The sequence below is a fragment of the Necator americanus genome, chromosome I, assembly GCF_031761385.1.
Source record: "Necator americanus strain Aroian chromosome I, whole genome shotgun sequence".
NCBI lineage: Eukaryota > Metazoa > Nematoda > Chromadorea > Rhabditida > Ancylostomatidae > Necator > Necator americanus.
The window spans coordinates 7,727,625-7,749,120 of NC_087371.1; the positions used below are offsets into that span (position 1 = coordinate 7,727,625).

The 21,496-nt window shown below is 43.7% G+C and overlaps 3 protein-coding genes across 5 annotated transcripts in view; 1 reads left to right on the forward strand and 2 right to left on the reverse strand.

The window, feature by feature from the left end:
* The window catches only part of RB195_004810 (uncharacterized protein), a gene marked incomplete at both ends in the record, with an annotated part of 33,797 nt that extends 25,900 nt beyond the window's left edge, over nt 1-7,897 (forward strand). Inside the window, 7 exons of one of the 3 annotated variants that reach the window (XM_064182828.1) lie at nt 393-504; nt 822-1,023; nt 2,022-2,184; nt 6,892-7,007; nt 7,345-7,441; nt 7,648-7,742; nt 7,814-7,897. In XM_064182828.1, coding sequence (XP_064034097.1) covers nt 393-504; nt 822-1,023; nt 2,022-2,184; nt 6,892-7,007; nt 7,345-7,441; nt 7,648-7,742; nt 7,814-7,897 — 869 coding nt within the window. Of the gene's footprint in view, nt 1-392; nt 505-821; nt 1,024-2,021; nt 2,286-6,891; nt 7,008-7,344; nt 7,442-7,647; nt 7,743-7,813 lie in introns of those variants that run through there. The other 2 variants (XM_013437092.2, XM_064182826.1) reach the window with 2 other exon arrangements.
* Nucleotides 7,898-15,207: 7,310 nt separating this feature from the next.
* Nucleotides 15,208-15,858, reverse strand: RB195_004813 (uncharacterized protein; the record flags this gene model as incomplete). Its single annotated transcript, XM_064182831.1, has 1 exon — nt 15,208-15,858. One exon carries the CDS (start codon nt 15,856-15,858, stop codon nt 15,208-15,210), a length of 651 nt encoding a protein of 216 aa, XP_064034098.1.
* Nucleotides 15,732-17,443, reverse strand: RB195_004814 (uncharacterized protein; the record flags this gene model as incomplete). The annotated part of the gene is made up of 2 exons (XM_064182832.1): nt 15,732-16,220; nt 17,228-17,443. 2 exons carry the CDS (start codon nt 17,441-17,443, stop codon nt 15,732-15,734), a joined length of 705 nt encoding a protein of 234 aa, XP_064034099.1.
* Between the last annotated feature and the right edge of the window lie 4,053 nt (nt 17,444-21,496).

Below are 21,496 nucleotides of genomic sequence, written 5' to 3' on the forward strand. Positions count from 1 at the left end.
TCTTCTTAATCTCCTTAGATATTTTCACAACCGTCCAGAAGTTGAACCTCTAAGACGATCTAATCTTCAGCTTTGTTTTGAGTACTGTTTTTTGCACAATTTCAACGACTTTCTCGGAATACAGGAATTGCACAGTTTTCTTGCAAATTGCGAAAAGTAGAAGTTGATATGACAGAGGACATAGAATGGCAGCCTTTCATTTTGTATCCCAATACTCGCTACATTGGGTGCCTCCTACGGCTAGAAGGATTAGATTTACCACTGATTAAAATCCTATGGCAAAATTCTCTTAAAGTGTAATGCTAGAACTTTTTGGACATGGTTTTGTTTCCTTTTGCCTTCTTCGATGTTTTTGAAGATTATTCACGTTCTGCTGAGATACACTTTTTCAGGATGCAATGTGTTGACCATAGACAGGCAGTACCATCACTGTTGGAAATCGCACAGTGTGTTCAACAAAGTGGTCAGAGAATACAAACCAAATGTTTTATTTGTACTCTCCAGGTGCTCTTTACTTAAAAATTGTTTTTACTTTTTTGAAGGCCTTGTCCTTCACTTACTATTTACAACTTTTACATTTTCTGTCGCACTACGGTCTTTTCGCGCACCGCTTTCGCAACAGTTTGGAAAGGAGATAGAAAACGCAGCTTTTTTCGGCTGATCACCTTTCTACATATCATAGTCCCAAGTTTTCCACTAGAATAAGAGCGTTTGGGACACATCCGAAAAATAAATGCCCATAGATCAGCAGGACTACACGATGGTCACGGGAACAAGAATTTGCGAAAAGACTCATCTGCTTGAGAACTATTATATTTTAGATACACGGACATGTTCGATGTACCAGAAACAAACACTACATCAGAAACCGAGAACATAGTAAAAGAGGCAGTTAGTAGCCTGCGGAAACTTTCACGGACTGTAACTGATCATATATTTGTACTCAATGCTATTCCACGACCTCACTTCGCATTTGAATATAACCATGAACACTCCCTCAGGGAACACCGTCCAATCGAACCGGTGAGCTTTCCTGCTTTCACCTATTTCACTTTCACTATTATGTCACATGTTATTATGAAATGATCTTTTCAATTCTAAAATATTGGAGAACGTGGAGGAGTTCGTACGAGATTTTCCTGTCACATCACAAAGATACCACAACACAGTACAGACGAGGCGGTCTGAGTATGCTTGATTTTGTGGATTTTCCTCATGCACCTCATGAATAAGTTTTTGCGTTTCGATTGTCATCAAGTATATTCGGCGCCGATTCTGTTCAACCACCTGAGTGTAGCGCGTTTCACCTGATCCGAAATGTTCATGGAGGAGACGGACAGTGACGACCTCCCTACTTGCATCCTCGGATCGATGGAGCGATTGCATCCATGCGTTCCTCAGTACTCGTTCTTTTTTGCCTTCAAAAGATGGTTTTTGTTCTTCTTTTTGTCTCCGTATGCATGAACAGATTCTTGATATTATGGTTTAACTACAATAACGGCTGTGATGCAATGAGAGTGAACCAAAATCCAGGTCGTTTGAATCCGAATCCATTAAAACAAACGAAGGCAGCGTATCACAGAATTAAAGTAGTACGGAACCCTCAGGGAGAACGTAGAGTTTGGGGTGTAGATTGCAAATATTAGTGTGACCCCGGTCAATTCCTCCAAGTCGTTCTGAAAAATGGCGTAAAATCCGCTGCAATTCCTATGAGGTACGTTACAACACGCCGTCTTCGTACATGCTCCGGTTCTCTCGGCATCCCATTCATTGGTTTTCCTTGAATAGCTCCTGAGATCCCATTCATTGGTTTTACTTGAACAGCTGCTGAGGAGACCTAATTGATCTAATTCTCAACCGCTCGCTCCTGTATGCGGTGCATTTTCATTTACCTCGTGAGAAAAAACCAACTTTACAACTTTACACATCTGGTCCTTGTAAATGTGTACGTACCTCGACTTTATGGGTTTAGATTCTCAACTCTTTTTTACTCATTCTGTTGAAAATTCACGCAATTTAAGACAGAATTGCTCAACGTCACAGGACTGGAGGTTGCCCGCCGGAGAGTGGCCGAATCTGTCGCAACATGCTCCAAATGCAGTATTATTGACTACACACCAACATTCACTTTAAATAATACATTTCGTCTATTTGATGCCCACTCGAATGTTGCTTACATGAACGGTATGTATCATTTCACACCTCTAGGATTACATCGATTGAGACCATTCTTTAAAAATATTTGTGATCATATTAGCAGTTATTCGAATAGGACTGTGACATAGTTGTGATCATATCCGATCGTTTCTTTGTTCGTTTTTTTCTTTCTTCAAATGTTTGCGTTTACATTGTATATGCGGGTGCCCTTTAATATTCATTAATAATCTTAATAAAATGAGATTCTATTACCATTATTTCGTCATAATTTGCACAAAAAAAAAACCAAAAGGTTGTTTGAATTCTTCTCCTATAGTATAGCGAAGCTATACTGTTGCGGAAACTCCTTCTTTTTTGAAAACTGCAGTTCTGCAGTACGGCTGCGATACGGTATACGAAGCTGAGACAAAGCCAAATCATACCAAGCGAGAAAGTCCCGGTTAGATACCAAACACTAAACATTCCGTAACTCATTATCATACACCATATCATACAGTCATTACATTGGTCCTGCGGGTGTTTTTCAGGTCGACTGAACGAATAACTACTATGGAAACACCAGAAATCTCAGCTTATAAGTGCAGAAGGGTCATGGAAGTCAAGAGTCATATTGATCAAGACCATTCTTCTGAATATTTGCAGTTACAGCCAAACAAATGGATGCTTCATAGCAGACAAAGCATACGTTATCCAGGAAAGGCTCAGGTCAGAGTGCAAGAGGCTCCTAAGAAAACGATGGTTTGTTGCACCACTACCCAAATCTCTGATACCTTCGATGACATTAACCATCAATACTCCAGAGAGAGGCGGGTGTAGTATAGCGGTTAGAGGTTCCGCATCCTGTACGATCGGTGGGAGGTTCGAATCCGCCCTAGTGCTCACCAAGCTCTTCATTCCTCCGCGATCGATAAATTGGTACTAGACTTGTCTGCGAGGATAAAAACACTGACTTGGCACATCGGCTAGACACCGCAAGTCATTGTAAGACTGCAAGCGTGTTCGTAAACCTCAAACTATTCTTAATTGTAGTGAACGTGAGGACGCATCCTAAGCGGATTGATTAACGCCAGACACTTTATCCCTTATCGTACTCCAAAGAGACATTCACGCTAGGTGCACACGTCCTCAAAAATGGAGCAAGGATAGTCGGTAACTGTTACAAGCGGTAGAGAATTATAGCTGTCTCGCTGAATTAACTCACGGGGGGCGGACTATGAAGGAAAACCAATACGTGTTCAACTACCACGCAGCATAATAACCAGATAAAGTCTACACTGCATAATTTCGATTACTTGACTTGATTTGATCGTTCTCAACTCTGTCGTTCAGAAAAAAAAGAATGCGCCGTGAAGTTCTGATTCATATTCTTTACAGTGCTTTCTCTTCTTTTCCTGACAATCTTCCTCCGTGTACAGATCATATGAAGCATCCAGTTCGCCCAGCGTTCATCTGCAGGTCCGACTATAAATGGATTACATTCATGCAACTGGACGACCGAGTATCTCTTCCTACAGAAGTAATAGTAGTAGCACAGACAATAGATTACATTTGGCGGATCTTACAGTTATAAGGGATCCCGCTAAGGTATTTTATCTGGTTATTATGCTGCCTGATAGTTGAACACGATTGGTGATGTAGGTACTGAAATTTCTGAGTCGTAGATGAGTGCAAGCACATTTCTGCCTCAGACCAGCTTTGTGATGTCGTTGATGAGAGTGTCGCGTCTTTGGCGCGACTTCTCTAACGTTCCGTCTGAAGGTTGCAAGGCACAGCCGTGACAATGTCCTGCATCGATTTTCTATAGCGCAATCTTTATTCTCCCCCTGTTTGTGACAGTATGATGGCCGCACTGCTGTATTTCATAAATCATTCCACCACCGCCGTCGTGTGGATAGCACTGAGGAGCGAATGAGAGCGGTACAATACAAGCAAACGCCACCGCAGCAAGCTCAAAAACCATAAAGGAGGAGGCGGAGCTGTCCCGAGCTGGAGGTGACCAACATACCTACGATTGCGCATCGGTGGAGGAACACGGTTTGCCCACGCGTCCTTAGATAATGATCGAATCAAGTCATGTAATCGAAATCAGGCAGTGTAAACTTTATCTGGTTATAACACGGATTGATAATTGTGCCCGTACTAGTTTTTTTTTCTTTCTTTTTCTTTTTTTCTCTAAATGGGTGCGACCTGCAATTGCTGAGGAGCAACTGTTGTACTCTATGCCATGAACTCTTTCGAATGACCACCTGCTGCCTGGATATCTTAGATTGGAATAATAGAAGACGGCTCATCGTAGAAGACGTTCCTGATGTTGTCCTTAACGGTTTTCATCGATAAAAGGGCAGTTATGATGCAGAGTTTGCGTCCTCAGCATCGCCGCAGTAGATAGTGTGTTCTTCAATACTGATGACGGGCCGGTTCCATATGTGTGTTTCCTGTGGCGCAACAAACAACACACAGAGATATCCTAGAAGCCTATACAGAGCAGCTTGTTGGAGTCCACTCGACAGTGTTTGGCAGTTCAGCGCGACGAAACCACTGTGATTTCTCGCGAAATTCCATGCTCCCTTCAGGCAGTTGATCTTTCAAGTTGCGGCTTTACGGATGTGCTAGACGACAGCACCTTTTGGCAATGTATGGGAATCTTGCATAGTTATACGATAATTCCGCTTCAGTATCTAAAATATCATTTTTTTTTATTTTTTACTTAGTCAAAATCATACCAAATATCAGGTTATATAATAACGGGCTTTGTCACGCGTGTGTTTGTATGTGTATGTGTGTGGGTGTGGGTGTGGGTGTGGGTGTGGGTGTGGGTGTGGGTGTGGGTGTGGGTGTGGGTGTGGGTGTGTGTGTGAAACGAAATTTCGAAAAAAGGGTGCGCCTATGCCACAAAGCTATAAAATTGGTTGGGACGGATCCCATTTCGTCCAATTGGTGCGACGCCTCCAGAAAGCAATAAAATGGGGTGCGTCGGGTCCCAAGACGCAAAATGGTGCGCAATAACATAGTGTGCATGTCATAAAAGGTAAGTGGGACGTTGCAGCCGTTTCATAGCCGCAGCCACTGCGCGCGTTGCTTTTCATCCTTATGACTTCTCCGTGCGTCTATTTCCTTGCACGTTTGCCTCAAGTTGGTAACATCCCTTCCTCAGAATGTGGAAACTTGCATGAAAACGGCTGCTTAAATAGCAAACAGAGGGAAACGAAGCGAACACCACAGAAAGTCTGAAGTCTAGCTTTAGCCGGGCGTTCGGACTGGTTCTTATAAAAGTAACAAGGTCTTCCTTAGCAGTGTCGTATCGATTGAGTCATAATGATAAGTTGTTCTATACATTGAGACCCCTCGGCCCAAACTGCTTACGCAAAGGTCCACTCAAACAGGGGAGTTTTGCCCGACTATGCAAGACATTGTTATCAGCAAAGAAAACCCGATAAAACCAGAACAATTGTGCCACACAGAAATGAGATCCGTTATTTTCTATTTTTACGAACTGTAGTGTCAACTGGATAGAAGAGAGGTGATGGCGTTGAAAGTTTTCTTTTTTAAACAAAAGTTATTCTCTGGAGAGCATGTATACTACATACATACTATAACCACCAATGTAACGAATCGGTCCTTATCAATGAGAACTCCTCACTACAATGACTATTTATGTAAAAATTTATTCGACTTATTCTGCTACTACATCTTTCCATAGTCAAAAACTTATGAACTTTAAGTAGCCGGAGCTACGCAGCACAGACAGTGAAAACTAGGATCGATCTTCATTTTATAGCTACATGTATTGTCTTTGGAATACGTCGTCTATATGGAATGTTCCTGCGGGGACAACGAAACGCCTGAATAACTAATGTGCTTTTGGTGCGCCGATGGTTCGTATATAGCTGTCTTTTAGCTGTGACGGATGACTCACTGATCATCCCGGCCATAAGATGAATTTCGCGAACCGGTTGTTTTCAAAAAATATCTAAACATTAACGAGTGTAACGCAATAGTAAGCGGATCCCCTGCGGCCGTGAGTGGTCTGAAACCGCCTTGGACCAAACAAGTATTTCACCTCTCCGAAAACGAATGCATTCGTCTTGGGTGACAATTTGTAAGGACGCGGTGGTTCACCAGCTCCGCTAGTCGGTGAGACTAGCCTTTAATGAAGTCAATGTTGGATAAAAGTTAATTCAGAAATACAATTTCACCAGAACTTCGTTAACACAATAAGGAAAAATAAATACAGTTTTTACAATATCAAAGTTTCAAGAAGAGAAAATTGAAGATTGTTGAGCTTAGTTAGGTTTACTTTTCATTCAGCATGCAAAGACAAAAAAAAATAGAATTCGATAACTTGTGAAGTGTGTAAAAGTGTTTGGTATTGATCAATGCGTATGTCTATGCGTTCACTTAAATTCAGAGTTGTTTGGCGTCTGTAAGCGCGCGTTCAATGAGTTGTACGGCAAGAAGATGTATCGAACTAATGTTTTTATTATCCCAAACTAATTGTTTAGTGCTAATTTATCGACACAAATTGGGCGAAAGGCTCAGCTTGCCTAATTCGGTTCTGAACTATTGACCATGCAGTCGAACCCCTCTGCACCTCACCTTAACGTCTCGCCAATGTTCTATGGGAAAAAAATTTAAAAATTCGAAATATTCCTTGCTTGCGCCAATCTTTGGCTTCCTCATCCCCGTATTGTACCTTAAGTGTTCGTTCCTGAGCGAAATCCTCATACATTGTAGAATTAATATTAGAGGTTGCCAGGAGCACCAACTATGCCCTCCCTAGCATAGCAACCTCATTCATTCCTCGTCCTACGATGGAACATCGTTCGAAAAGTGTACCAAGCAACAAAACGGTATGTTTGATATGATTTACTAGTAATTTTCTTTTGTATTAGAGCAAATAGTAGTAAGTGTGTAGAAGTACAGGTTCGCACACTTGCAAAGGTGTAAATGTACAGTACTTCCATGAATTACCTCATAGCACGAAATAGACTTGGTATGAATGTATCAAGTAATAATTTATAAGTAGAATTGAAGTGGAAAACTATTTTTGCAAAAAATTGCCGAGCGTATCAGGAATTAGTGCCATTTTGCTACTTCTTTTAAAGTGCTCAATCAACTCTTCTATATGTCTACTATACAGTTTGTTTACTTGCTTGTTTACTTGTCTTGTTATTATATCTGATTCAGGATACTCATGTCACAATAAGGAGAACTCATAACCCATCCAGGAAACCACGACAACACGTAAAGTCTGCGCTTGACAACCGTCCAGAGTGGAATAATGGTGAACACACAAGCTAAGCAATAATCGGTCAACGGCTACCCTTTGCTCCTCTGGGGAAATGACACCTTAGTATATACAAATTTTCTAGGACTAACAGAGAAAATTCGGAATTTTCGCATCCTCATTTGGCGTGTTCAATGACTGAGCGACAACTTTGTCTTTGCGAAAAATTGTTTTTGAGAAATCAATAGCAATCAACGATTCAGACACAAAGATTGAAGGCTACGAAGATGTGGATGAAAATGGCCGTTATCGACGACGTGGAGTCGAACTGAATCGAGCAAAAACAAAAGCCGAACAGGTACAGTATTTTCGATCTTTTTTCTACGTATTTTGAAAGGTATCAAAAGTTGTATGGATCGATCCTTGCAGGAAGAGTTGAATCAAGCATGGCTCAACTCCCTTCGTAGCGATTTCGAAGGGAGACGAAGGCCAGTCTCGCAAGATTCGGACTAGGGAGAAAAGTTCAAAATCAATAGTGTATGCAGGAACTTGTATCGATCTTTCGGTGTGCATTACTACAACGTTTCAATAAATAGTTATCATTCATATTGGGACTTCTTATACGTGTAAAAACGTATAGATTAGAAATGTATAGAATATAAACATTAAGGTTATCTGGTAACTTCCCTAACTATATTAGTAATCTGTGGAAAAAGAGAGGGGCACGGAGATCTGTGCTTTTTGAAAGCCCAAAGCCAATGTTTGCCTAAAAAACGTGACTTTACAAATCTTACGTTTAATTAGAAAAAAACCCACTGAATTCGCGGATTCTCTGACATGGTCTTTGTTGAAACCAACAGGACCATGAACAACACAGCTTATCTAACTAGTGTAGTATTAATAATTGCGTTGTATCAGCGTTGTATCAGCCGCGGAACTTGTTCATGAAACAATATTTATATAAGGAAGGATGATTCCACACAATAGTGTTGTCTCGGGTTATAGTATTTTTCTTGCCCCTCCAGTATGCCGATTGTTCGTCAGGACGGTAGCAGTGCTTCCCGCACATCAATTTATTCCCATTCCAGAATATAGTTTTAGCAATCTTAAGAGAGTATAACATGTACATAACATACTTAAATTGATCGGCGAGCTGATATCATATGCCACGGGAATGGACATCTTCAATCGCCCATAGAACACAAAAACATGGCAATAGTCAATTTTGAAATCGTGATTCAAATCCTGGCAGATGAAACTAAAACGGCTCAAAAAATCGCTGGAGATTTTTGAGCCATTTTCGATTCACGCCAGAATTCCTTAAATGAATCGAAAAGGTGAATGTCTCTCGATAACGCGGTAACTCACTACATGTCTGGGACGGCTTTTTTGATCCAAATCAGAAAATCGAGTCATTCGCTTTCGTAATCGATAAGTCAGTGGTCGAGCTGGGTGTCTCCGATCCAAGGTGAGCATTCAGTGTAGTCGCTAAGTTGGTGGTTCAAAAGTGGGCATAGAGTATATCTGATTATTTTTCTGGTTATTCATTTACCTGGATTATTTGTCTTAGCTGTAGGGAGATTTGGTCGTATACATTGAGAACTGAATCGCCCATTTCAGGGTATAAAGAAGGCGATCTGCCTAAACTTTATTCAATAAAATCAAGGGTCACCTGTACATCTCATCAAAAATTGATTGGTTCATTGAAAGTCAAACACTTCTATATGAAATAAACAATTGTTACGCCTCCACACCAATTCTACTTAGACCGTTGCATTAGACTGAGAATGTGCCCATCTCGGTATACGGTCAGCGTACACTCATAGGCCCTGAAGCGCCCAGTGAAGTTGGCGGTTGCAGTCGGGACGGGAGACCCTCACTAGCTCCACTCTTCACTGCAACCCCAGCGAACTAGCGATGGTCCCAGCTCGATCCAACCGCTAGCCTCTCCGCGCTGCATACGCACCAAGCTTCAATTCGTTTTAAACCCGACTACACTTCTGCGAGAACGTAACAGTGATTGTGCTCTGATCCACCTGTAAAGCGGAACCTATATTTCTCCTAAATCCTTCTGGAATTAAACAACATAGAAGATCTCATCATTCGCTTTGAACTTCAAAGTTGCTAACTGTTGTTGAATTTCGATTTTTGAGGATTATTTCTACAATTTTGGCCGGAGCACTTATTCGTTTACATCCCCCAAATGAAGCAGGTTTCATGTCATCTAAATATGCGAAATATATCGGAGACGTTTCCTTCTCCTTATATCTCGTGCACTGGCCAATATACATCATATTTTGGCAATGCAACTTTCGTGACATTATCGGTAAGTTCTACAGTCCACTCGGAAGTTTTCCGGTCTCCTGCTGAGTCTCACGAGAGTGAGTGTAGGAGCAATTCTTCTGCTAAGATGCTAGATGCTATTTCATAGTCGACGGCAAAATCCCTTTCCCATGCAGCGATGTGTGTTCGATTAGGCAGGACAGGAAAATGTGTGTAGCGGTAGACGCGTGGCGATTGCTAGGAGTTAATGCCAACATGTCACGGAATTGACGTTTTTAGGATTTCTTCACGAAAAAGTTGGATTAAAGGCGTAGATCACAAGTATAAGCGCCATCATTCTCAACTCCCTCTCACTATTCTCAAAAACGGCGCGGGAAACTGTCCTCTGGTTTTCTGCTCACCGGCGGATACAGGCCTGCGTTCACTTTCGTAACACGTTGTTAGGTGCTTCACAGGAAAATTCGATCAACAAAATAGTTTCCTACGCCATTCTTTACGCCATTCTTCAGGACAATTAGGAGAAATTGAGCGCAACTGCGCTAATAAAATGATCCAACAGTACCTTTTCTGGAGAAGCGTGACGTTGTCAATTTCTTGTTATGATGTCTTCAGGAGTCTGGACATTGATTGTACACGTTTTTAGGAGAAAGGACTAAAAAGCGAGAGTAAAAAGTGTAGCAAATAATTTTTTCAGGGTTCAGTTGTGGTCCCATTCCTTCTATACTCGTGGCAGTAGAGCTCACAGAGACATTTGAAAAAAATGTACATGAAAGCTGATGTCAGGGCTGTTCTCCGTATTATTCTTTCTCTCTATGCTCTTAATCTGCTAATGATCGACAAACAGAAAGAAGACGAGCTTCGTGGGGGACAATTTAAATGGGCCGAAAAGCTTTTTACACCAGTATGTTCATCAGAAGATATGCGTACGAACTGCGACATTCCTTTCACTACGACAAAACTAAAGCTAGGTAAATTCGTGTTCCAAATGTTTCGTACCGAACTTGATTGTTCTCTTTTTTCATGCTTTCTCATATCTTAGTAATGTTGAAGGTACTGAGTGTTCACTTGCTTAATAGTAAACATATACTAAACTGTGAGAGCTCTTTAGAAGTATGCGCTTCTCGATTTTTTTTTCCAAGCGCACGACGTCTCGAATGTTTCGGTTTTTGCCGCTTTTGCATTGAAATGATATTACGAATTGTTCGAAACTCGATTCGAGTCCCAACTAATTGCATAAGGAAGATTTTGAAATACTCAAGCTTTCGTTCGAACAACTCCATCTAAGTTTGCTTCTAAACGACAGATATTCTTTGTAATCCAACCGCATTTTTTTTGTTTTTGAAAAATCCTCATTCAAAAAGGACTTCGAATAACTCGAAACTCAACTCGCTTTGACCCGATCTGGCTCATTTTATACTCCTCACGCTATGTTTCTGAAGAGAACTTTGAATATTCAGGACAGGTATTGCGCTTGAATACTTTATTTTGTTGGATAGGCAACTTCTTTCATATAAAGAGTGCACCTACCGTAGAGGATGGGAAAGGCCGTAGAGTTATTGTGATCTCCCTTCTAAGGTGAGTGGTTTCTGTCTAACCGTGAACATCATCTTACAGCCAGTGAAAGTCTACGTCAGAAATCCTCCTTTCCATGACGTAACCATGCCTGGCGATCGGTAACGTAAAGTAGTGGGCATGGCTAAGCACAGCTGTCACTTCGCGTGGTGTTCGTAATACAATAAAAATTCTAGCGGAGGAATTTTTTTTTGATGGCTTTTCTTTACAGAGTAGGAGTTCTGGACGCAAGAGTATGGTTATTAGGAATTCTTACGCAGCAAATCAAGTCGGAATAGTTTACGAAATGTGTCATAGTTCTGAAGTTGATGTACAAGGGTTCTCATTAGTAGGTAAAATTGTAAAAATTGTATTTGAAAGATCACTAGTAATAATTAATTAAAGAGAGCGCGAAAATGTTACGATTACAAAGCTATGGTTATTTAGTGGAAGAGTATAGTGATTTACTCCTCCACTAAATAAAAAATGAGGGCGGGTGTGGCGCAGTCGGTTAGAGGTCCGTTGTAGGCACACGGTCGAGGGTTCGAAACCGCCCTAGTGCAAACCAAGCCTTTCATCCCTCCGGAGTCGATAAATTGGTACCAGACTTGTCTGGGCTGGCCCCCACAAGTCATTGTATAGGCCAACACGCGTTCCAAAAAACCTTAACGATTACGAATTCTACGAATTCTAGTAAAACGTGTTGGCGCATCCCGAGTGAATTGATACGCCGACCTTGTCCTTTATCGTTTTTATAGTGATAGGGACGGGAAGATAAAGATGTGTGTGGGTGTGTGGGTGTGTGGGTGTGTGGGTGTGTGGGTGTGTGGGTGTGTGGGTGTGTGGGTGTATGGGTGTGTGGGTGTGGGTGTGGGTGTGGTGCCTCGACGCTAGAAAGCTATAAAATGGGGTGCGACGGGTCCATCGGCGTCCTGTTGGTGCGCGGGTGCTAGATAGCTATGATATAAGGTGCAGCGGGTCCAACGGCGTCGGATTGATGCGCCGGTGCCAGATAACTATAATACGGGGTGCGACGGGTCCACCGGCGTCTTGGCCACTGGTCGCGTTGCTTGTCACCTTTATGACTCCTCCGCGTGTCAGACATAAACATCTTGCTACTATTTAGGCAGCCGTTTGCATGCGTGTTTCCATTTTCTGAGAACGGGATGCTACAAACTTGAGGCGAGCGAAGAAGGAAATAGACACGCGGAGGAGTCATAAAGTTGAAAAGCAACGCGACCAGTGGACGCCGGTGGACCCGTCGCTCCCCATATTCTAGTTATCTGGCGCCTGCGCATCAATCCGACGCCGTTGGACCCGTTGCACCTCATATCATAGCTATCTAGCACCGGCGCACCAATAGGATGCCGGTGGACCCGTCGCACCCTCTTCTGTAGCTATATGGCCCCTGTGCCCCAATCTTAGGCCGTTTCTTTCCTTTTTGGTGTGTGTTTTGTGTGTTACTTTGGTATCGTCATACTCTCGTGTCCGATCGCACATCATGTATCATTTTCAGCTGCATCACCATTGTTGGGTTCTACGTAGTCCGAACCGCTAACCAGCTATCTTTTATGTGATGAGAGCCACTATCCGCATTACCATTATGGCATGGCCCGATCAATACCGCTTACCATCTGTTGTGTTGTGTGTAATATGTGTTATTGCCATTGTATTGATGCCTCAAGGATAAATCGTGTTTGGAAATACTCGTGCACCACCTAAAATTATACCACTTTTTACTACTTGGGTTCGGGCAAAGGGGTTCAGCATTAGAACTCTGAAAGGGGGAATCGGGAGGACGGGATGGGGTCCTAGGCGCGAGCCCGAAGGTCTAGAATGGGCTAGGCCTCAATGTGGTGGCTAGCCCAGCGCCATTCCATCCAGATCTGGTCATTAGGTTGTTGGTCGTGTCAGTCAATGCCTGCCGCTTCGGAGCGAACCCGAGATACAACAGGTACGATTACATCCTTGATGCGTTTTTTTTTTTGCTGCAAGTATTTATATAGTTTGATGAAAAATGCGTACTCACATATCAATGGCGCTGTAGAACTGAATCGGCTGTTTACACTTAAAACGGGAAGCACTATCACAAATTGATCATATAACCTGCCAAATACGCCTACACTAAAGTTTAGGGCAGTGGATAATTCATGGCTGCCACTCTTGGTAGCATTACGGTAAATTCAAGAATTTTTGCAATTTTCGAATTTGAGAACTTATAAGTTGGGTTAAAATCGAATTGACTGATGGTTAATCCTTAAAAAAAAAGCAATTTACCTAGCACTGAGCAAAAGAAACGTTTGCAGGCATTGAAGCATGCAACGCTGATTCCACGCTGCATCCGTATTTGAATAGTCGCAGCGAATTGAGAATTAAATCCAAACAGAATAGCTTACAAAATAAGCGATCTGAGGAATTTCGCTAATGTCTTGTGACGTGACGTTTGACTATGTAAGAACTGCCTATCTTGATGGACTTCTGATATTCGCAGAGAACTTTTCTGAGGCTGTTATAGATATTAGAGATTTGAAACCAATACATCAGAGCTCAACTATTGCGCTTGCGGATGAAACTGTTATGGCTAATATTGAACAGTTCCATGAAACATTTTTAATAAGTTGGGGACGATCCTATTGTTTAGATTCAGCCCAATGAATTGGATACGTACACGTTTAGACTAGGAACGAGAAGGGAAATTTTGCAAACTTCACAGTGCTGACGATTGTATTCGATGAAAGTTCACTCTACTGGCTTTTAGTATGCAAAAAGTAGATTCCTATAATCGATGAGAGCTACTTTTGCATACTAAAAGCCAGTAGAGTATTAAAACAAAATTCATCTCTGTAAATTTTGGAAGATTGCAGAGTTATTCATTCGTTTGTATTATTGAACCGGCGCTCATCTGAAGTCTTATTCTATGCAAATGATGGTAGCACCGCAAGACGAACAAGCGAAGTTCTTCGCGAATATCAGAAGTCCATCAAGATGACACCTCTTACATATTTAAACGTCACGTAACAAGACATCCACATTGCAATAATCCTCACATCGTTTTTTTCATAAGCTGTTCTGTTTTGGATTTATTTCACAATGTGCTGTGACTATTCAAAAATCGTTGAATCAGCGTTGCGTTCGGGTAAGCTTCAATGCCTGCTAACTCCTCCTTTGCTCAGTGCTACGTAAATTGTTTGTTTTAGGACCAACCATCAACCAGTGCGATTTTAACCCAATTTATAAGTTCTCAAATCCAAAAAGTGCAAGAATTTCCGAATTTACCGCATTACTACCAAGAACACAAGTCATGATTACTCATTCCCTATCATTTGAATAATACACTGTCCTACACTTCAATATGGGCATATATAGGTATTTGGCAGGCTATCGATCAATTTGTGGTGGTTCTTCTTATTTTCAATGTAAACACCCCCTAGCAGTAAAAAGTGGTATAATTTTAGGTGGTTCACGAGTATTTCCAAATTCGATTTATCCTTGAGGCACCAGTGCAATGGCAATAACACATATTATGCACGACACAACAGATGGCAAGCGGTATTGATCGGGCCATGTCATAACGGTAATGCGGATAGTGGTTCTCATCTTATAAGTGATAAATGGTTAGCGGTTCGGGCTCAGTGTAATCCCACAGTGGTGATGCGGCTGAAAGTGATATATGGTGTGCGCTTGGACACGAGAACACTATAGCGATACCAAAATACCACACAAAACACACACAAAAAAGGAAAGAAAGGAACTGGATTCCGACTGCTGGGAACCAGCCCTTATACGTTGCAGTTGGCATGGGAAAGCTCAATACGTTGCCAATGTGATAGACAAGGGTGAACGGAAGAGTCAGTGAGCTTTCACATGAATGTTTTGATCTCACATCATGAATTGATCATCTTGATCACCTTGACTCCTGTTGGTCTTCGAACTGGTCGGGCGGGCGCCAGTAATTCTTCCATTTGTTCCCGATCGCGTGCCAGAGTAGCCTAGTGGTTCCTCCTTTTACGTGGGACACGAAGAGCATCAAAATTTTCTCTGAAGGACTCCGTGAAGAAATCTAACCATCGGGTCGGCGGTCTTCCTGTAGTGCGCCTAATATCGCAGGGAACCCAGTCGCTCATGGCGCTGGACCAATGGTTGTCGTTAAAGCGCATCACGTGTCCGGCCCACCTTATTTTACTTTCCCTGGCAAACGCGGCGGCGTCTCTAATCTTCGATCGTTGACGTAGGAGAGAACTTCGAATCCCGTCCCTCACTTGCGTGAAACGAGATACTCCTAGCATCACTCTCTCAATTGCGCGTTCAATGACGCTCACCGCGTTTTCTTCCTGCTTGCGAAATGCCCAGGTTTCCGAAGCATAGGTCAAAGCAGGAAGTACGGTGGTGTTGAAGAGGTGAGCACGGAGCCGGGTGTTCCTGGTCTTCTTCACAATATCCTCGATGCCGTTGTACGCTCCCCAAGCCGTTCGTCTCCTTCTGCCCAGCTCGGGGGTCAGGTCGTTCAACATGTTCAGTTCCCGACCCAGATAAACGTAGCTGGTGCATTCGGATATGTTCGTTCCGTTGAGCGTGAATGGGGCACCCATCCGTTCCGCATGAACATCGTCTTTTGTAGATTCAGCTGAAGACCGATGCATCCACATGTTTCGTCGAATTCGGTCAGCATTCGTTCCGCTTGGCTGATGCTAGGTGTTATCAGTACGACGTCATCAGCAAAGCGCAAATGGTGTAGCTGCCGACCATCAACTTTCACTCCCATGTAGTCCCATTTCAACTTTCGCATTGCGTTCTCGAGGGTGTCTGTGAATATTTTGGGTGAAATTGTATCACCCTGTCGGACCCCCCTCTTCACGTCAATGATGATGTTCTTGTAGAATGGCGAAATTCCGGTCGTGAAGTTACTGTACAACTCTCGAAGTACCTTTATGTACTGAGTAGGGACGCCTTGGTTGTCCAAGGCTTCCACGACCGCTTCCGTCTCAAATGAGTCGAAGGCCTTCTTTAAGTCGATGAAGGTGAGACAGAGCGGTATCACGAATTATAGGGGGATATAGAGCACTTGGTAAGAGGTTCCGCTGTCTATATGACCGGTTATATGATCGGTATATGACCGAGGTTTAAATCCGTCCCAATGCAAACCAAGCCTCTTCTCCCTATAATCATGATCATGATATATAATAACGGGCTCATTCTGTCACGTGTGTGTGTGTGTTTGTATGTGTGTGTCAGTCACGAAATTCAAAAAGGGGGGTGCGACGGGTTCACCGGCGTCGAGTGTCGTCGGATAGGTGTGCCTCGACGCTAGAAAGCTATAAAATGGGGTACGACGGGTGTACTGGCGCAAGGTACCTATAGAAGCGGGTGCGACGGGTCCAGCGGCGTCATATTGGTGCGTGATAACTTCGTGTGCAAGACGCAAAAGATAGATGGTCGCAGCCGTTTCATAGCCGTAGCGACTGGGCGCTTTGCTTTTCACCTTTACGACTACTCCGCATGTCTATTTCCTTCTTCGTTCGCCTCAAGTTAGTAGCATGCTGTTCTCAGAAAGTGGAAACCCGCATGCAAACGGCTGCTTAAATAGTAGCAAGATGTTTATGTGATCTGACGTGGAACGTTATCTTTATCACTAGGATGATGTTTTTCACGTCATTTTATGCCAGAACATCATTCTTTGATAATTGTTCAGGAAACAGGAGGAAAATCCATATTTCGAGTGTTCCTTTAAATTTTGTTCGTAATATATTGGTAAGGAGTGTTTGAAGCTGAAGTTCGAATGTACTCCAAATGTAGAACTGACGCGTTTAGAAAGTAGACTATGAAATCTTTCGCTTTTAGTTATAATATAAAAAAGGAAGAAAGTTTGTTGAAGATAAACAAGTCCAATTTCATAGAAAACGGCACTAATATTAATTTTCGTTGATCAGTGAAGGCGACGAAGCAAACACCACTGAAAGTCTGAAGTCCGGCTTTAGCCGGACACTCAGACTGGTATATATATATATATACCAGTCTGAACATCCGGCTAAAGCCGGACTTCAGACTTTCTGTGGAGTTTGCTTCGCTCGCCTTCACTGATGAACGAAAATTAATATTAGTGCCGTTTTCTACGAAATTGGACTTGTGCATCTCCAACAATCTTTCTTCCTTTTTTATATTATAACTAAGGGCGAAACATTTCATAGACATCTTCCTAAACGCGTCAGTTCTACATTTTGAGAACATTCGAACTTCAGCTTCAAACACTCCTTATCAATATATTATAGACAAAATTTAAAAGTATCACGCGAAATATGGGTTTTCCTCCTCTGTTCTATAAACAGTTATCAAAGAATGACGTTTCGGGATAAAATTACGTGAAAGACATCATCCTACTGATAAAGATAACGTTCCACGTCAGATCACATAAACATCTTGCCACTATTTAAGCACCCGTTTGCATGCGGGTTTCCACTTTCTGAGAGCGGCATGCTACCAACTTGAGGCGAACGAAGAAGGAGATGGACACGCGGAGGAGTCATATAGGGTGTAAAGCAAAGCGATACAGTGGCCACGGCTATGAAATGGCTGCAACCATCTATATTTTGCGTCATGCACACGAAGTTATTGCGCACTATTTCGACGCCAGGTGGACCTGTCGCACCCCCTTCTATAGGGATCTGACACCTGTGGACCCGTCGCACTCCTTTTTCTGGACATCTGACGCCGGCGCAGCAATCTGACGCCGGTGGACCCGTCGTACCCCCTTCTATTGGTATCTGGCGCCGGTGGACCCGTCGCACCTGCTTCTATAGGTATCTGTCGCCGGTGGACCCGTCGCACCCCCTTCTATAGGTATCTGACGCCGGTGGACCCGTCGCACTCCTTTTTCTGGACATCTGACGCCGGCGCAGCAATCTGACGCCGGTGGACCCGTCGTACCCCTTCTATTGGTATCTGGCGCCGGTGGACCCGTCGCACCTGCTTCTATAGGTATCTGTCGCCGGTGGACCCGTCGCACCCCCTTCTATTGGTATCTGACGCCGGTGGACCCGTCGCACTCCTTTTTCTGGACATCTGACGCCGGTGGACCCGTCGTACCCCCTTCTATTGGTATCTGGCGCCGGTGGACCCGTCGCACCTGCTTCTATAGGTATCTGTCGCCGGTGGACCCGTCGCACCCCCTTCTATAGGTATCTGACGCCGGTGGACCCGTCGCACTCCTTTTCTGGACATCTGGCGCCGGCGCAGCAATCTGACGCCGGTGGACCCGTCGTACCCCCTTCTATTGGTATCTGGCGCCGGTGGACCCGTCGCACCTGCTTCTATAGGTATCTGTCGCCGGTGGACCCGTCGCACCCCCTTCTATTGGTATCTGACGCCGGTGGACCCGTCGCACTCCTTTTTCTGGACATCTGGCGCCGGCGCAGCAATCTGACGCCGGTGGACCCGTCGCACTCCTTTTCTGGACATCTGGCGCCGCCGCAGCAATCTGACGCCGGTGGACCCGTCGCACCCCCTTCTATAGGTATCTGACACCTGTGGACCCGTCGCACCCCCTTCTATAGGTATCCGACGCCGGTGGACCCTTTCACACCTCATTTTATAGCTTCCTAGCTTCGAGGCATTAACTCGACGCCGGTGGACCCGTCGCACCCCTCATTTTGAATTTCGTGACTGACACACACACACACACACACACAGACACACGTGACAGAATAAGCCCGTTATTATATAGTAGATATATATATATATAAGCCCGTTATTATATAGTAGATATATATATATATATCTACTATATAATAACGGGCTTATTCTGTCACGTGTGTCTGTGTGTGTGTGTGTGTGTGTGTGTGTCAGTCACGAAATTCAAAATGAGGGGTGCGACGGGTCCACCGGCGTCGAGTTAATGCCTCGAAGCTAGGAAGCTATAAAATGAGGTGTGAAGGGGTCCACCGGCGTCGGATACCTATAGAAGGGGGTGCGACGGGTCCATCGGCGTCGGATACCTATAGAAGGGGATGCGACGGGTCTATCGGCGCCAGATAGCGTTAGAAGGCGGTGCGACGGGTCCACGGCGTCGGATACCAATGGAAGGGGGTGCGACGGGTCCACCGGCGACAGATACCTATAGAAGCAGGTGCGACGGGTCCACCGGCGCCAGATACCAATAGAAGGGGGTACGACGGGTCCACCGGCGACAGATACCTATAGAAGCAGGTGCGACGGGTCCAGCGGCGCCAGATACCTGTAGAAGGGGTGCGACGGGTCCACCGGCGCCAGATGGCCATAATATGGGGTGCGAAGGGTTCACTGGCGTCGGATTGGTGCGCCGGCACCAGATTCCTATAGAAGGGGGTGCGACGGGTCCACCGGCGTCAGATACCAATAGAAGGGGGTGCGACGGGTCCACCGGCGCCAGATAGCCATAATACGGTGTGCGACGGGTCCACCGCCGCCAGATGGCCATAATATGGGGAGCAAAGGGTTCACTGGCGTCGGATTGGTGCGCCGGCAGCAGATCCCTATAGAAGGGGGTGCGACAGGTCCACCTGGCGTCGAAATAGTGCGCAATAACTTCGTGTGCATGACGCAAAATATAGATGGTTGCAGCCATTTCATAGCCGTGGCCACTGATCGCTTTGCTTTACACCCTATATGACTCCTCCGGGTGTCCATCTCCTTCTTCGTTCGCCTCAAGTTGGTAGCATGCCGCTCTCAGAAAGTGGAAACACGCATGCAAACGGGTGCTTAAATAGTGGCAAGATGTTTATGTGATCTGACGTGGAACGTTATCTTTATCAGTAGGATGATGTCTTTCACGTATTTTTATCCCGAAACGTCATTCTTTGATAACTGTTTATAGAACAGAGGAGGAAAACCCATATTTCGCGTGATACTTTTAAATTTTGTCTATAATATATTGATAAGGAGTGTTTGAAGCTGAAGTTCGAATGTTCTCAAAATGTAGAACTGACGCGTTTAGGAAGTATGACAATGAAATGTTTCCCCTTTAGTTATAATATAAAAAAGGAAGAAAGATTGTTGGAGATGCACAAGTCCAATTTCGTAGAAAACGGCGCTAATATTAATTTTCATTCATCAGTGAAGGCGAGCGAAGCAAACTCCACAGAAAGTCTGAAGTCCGGCTTTAGCCGGACGTTCAGACTGGTATATATATATATATATATATATATATATATATATATAATAACGAGCTTATTCTGTCACGTGTGTCTGTGTGTATGTATGTGTCAGTCACGAAATTCAAAAACAACGGTGCAACGGGTCCAACGTCGTCAGATTGATGCGTCGGCGCCAGTTACCTAGAGAAGGGGGTGCGACGGGTCTCGCCGCATCGAAATGGTGAACAATAACTTCGTGTGCATGTCGCAAAAGGTAAATGGGATGTTTCGTAGCCGTGCGCGCGTTGCTTTTCACCTCTATTTCTCCTCTGGGCGTCTTTTTCCTTCCACATTTGCCTCAGGTTGGTATAATGTCTTCCTCAGAAAGTGGAAGCACGAATGAAAAAGGCTGCTTAAATAGTAGACAACAGTTTACATGATCTGACGAGGAACATTATCGTTATCAGTACAATGATGTTTTTTCCGTCATTTTATGCCAAACACATCATTCTTTGATAACTGTTGCAGGAGAAAAACCCAAATTTCGAGTAATGCTTTCAAATTGTGCCTACATTATATTGGCATCGACGGAGTGTTTGAAGCTGAAGTTTGAATATTCTCTAAATGTAGAACTGACGCGGTTAGAAAGAAAACTGTGGAATCCTTCGCCTTTATTTGTAGTAAAAAAAATAAAGAAGAAAATATTGTTAGAAAAACAAAATTCTGATTTTACAGAAAATGTCAATACTATTAACTTTTGATTAATTTTGATTAATTGATCAGTGAAGGCGAGCGAAGAGAACACCACAAAAAACTCTGGAGTACGGCTTTAGCCGAACATTCAGACTGGTATAAAATAACGAGCTTAGTCCGTGTCTTTATTTGTTTGTTTGTTTGTGTGTCACGAAATTCGAAAAAGGGGGTTTGACGGGTGTTTGGTCTTCAGTGCCGCTCTTAAGATACGGGTTTTGATTTCTTGCAGTTGTAGGCTTTCTTTTCTATGTCCGCATGTTTCGTGTAGGGATTGAAAAGGGTGCGTCGAGTTGGAGCGTTAGATATCTATAAAATGGTGTGAGACAGGTCCAATGGCGTGGAGATGGTGTACTTTTGTGCAGTATAATCACGCAGTAACATCGTGTGGACGTCGAAAAAGTTAAATGTGGCGTTACAACTC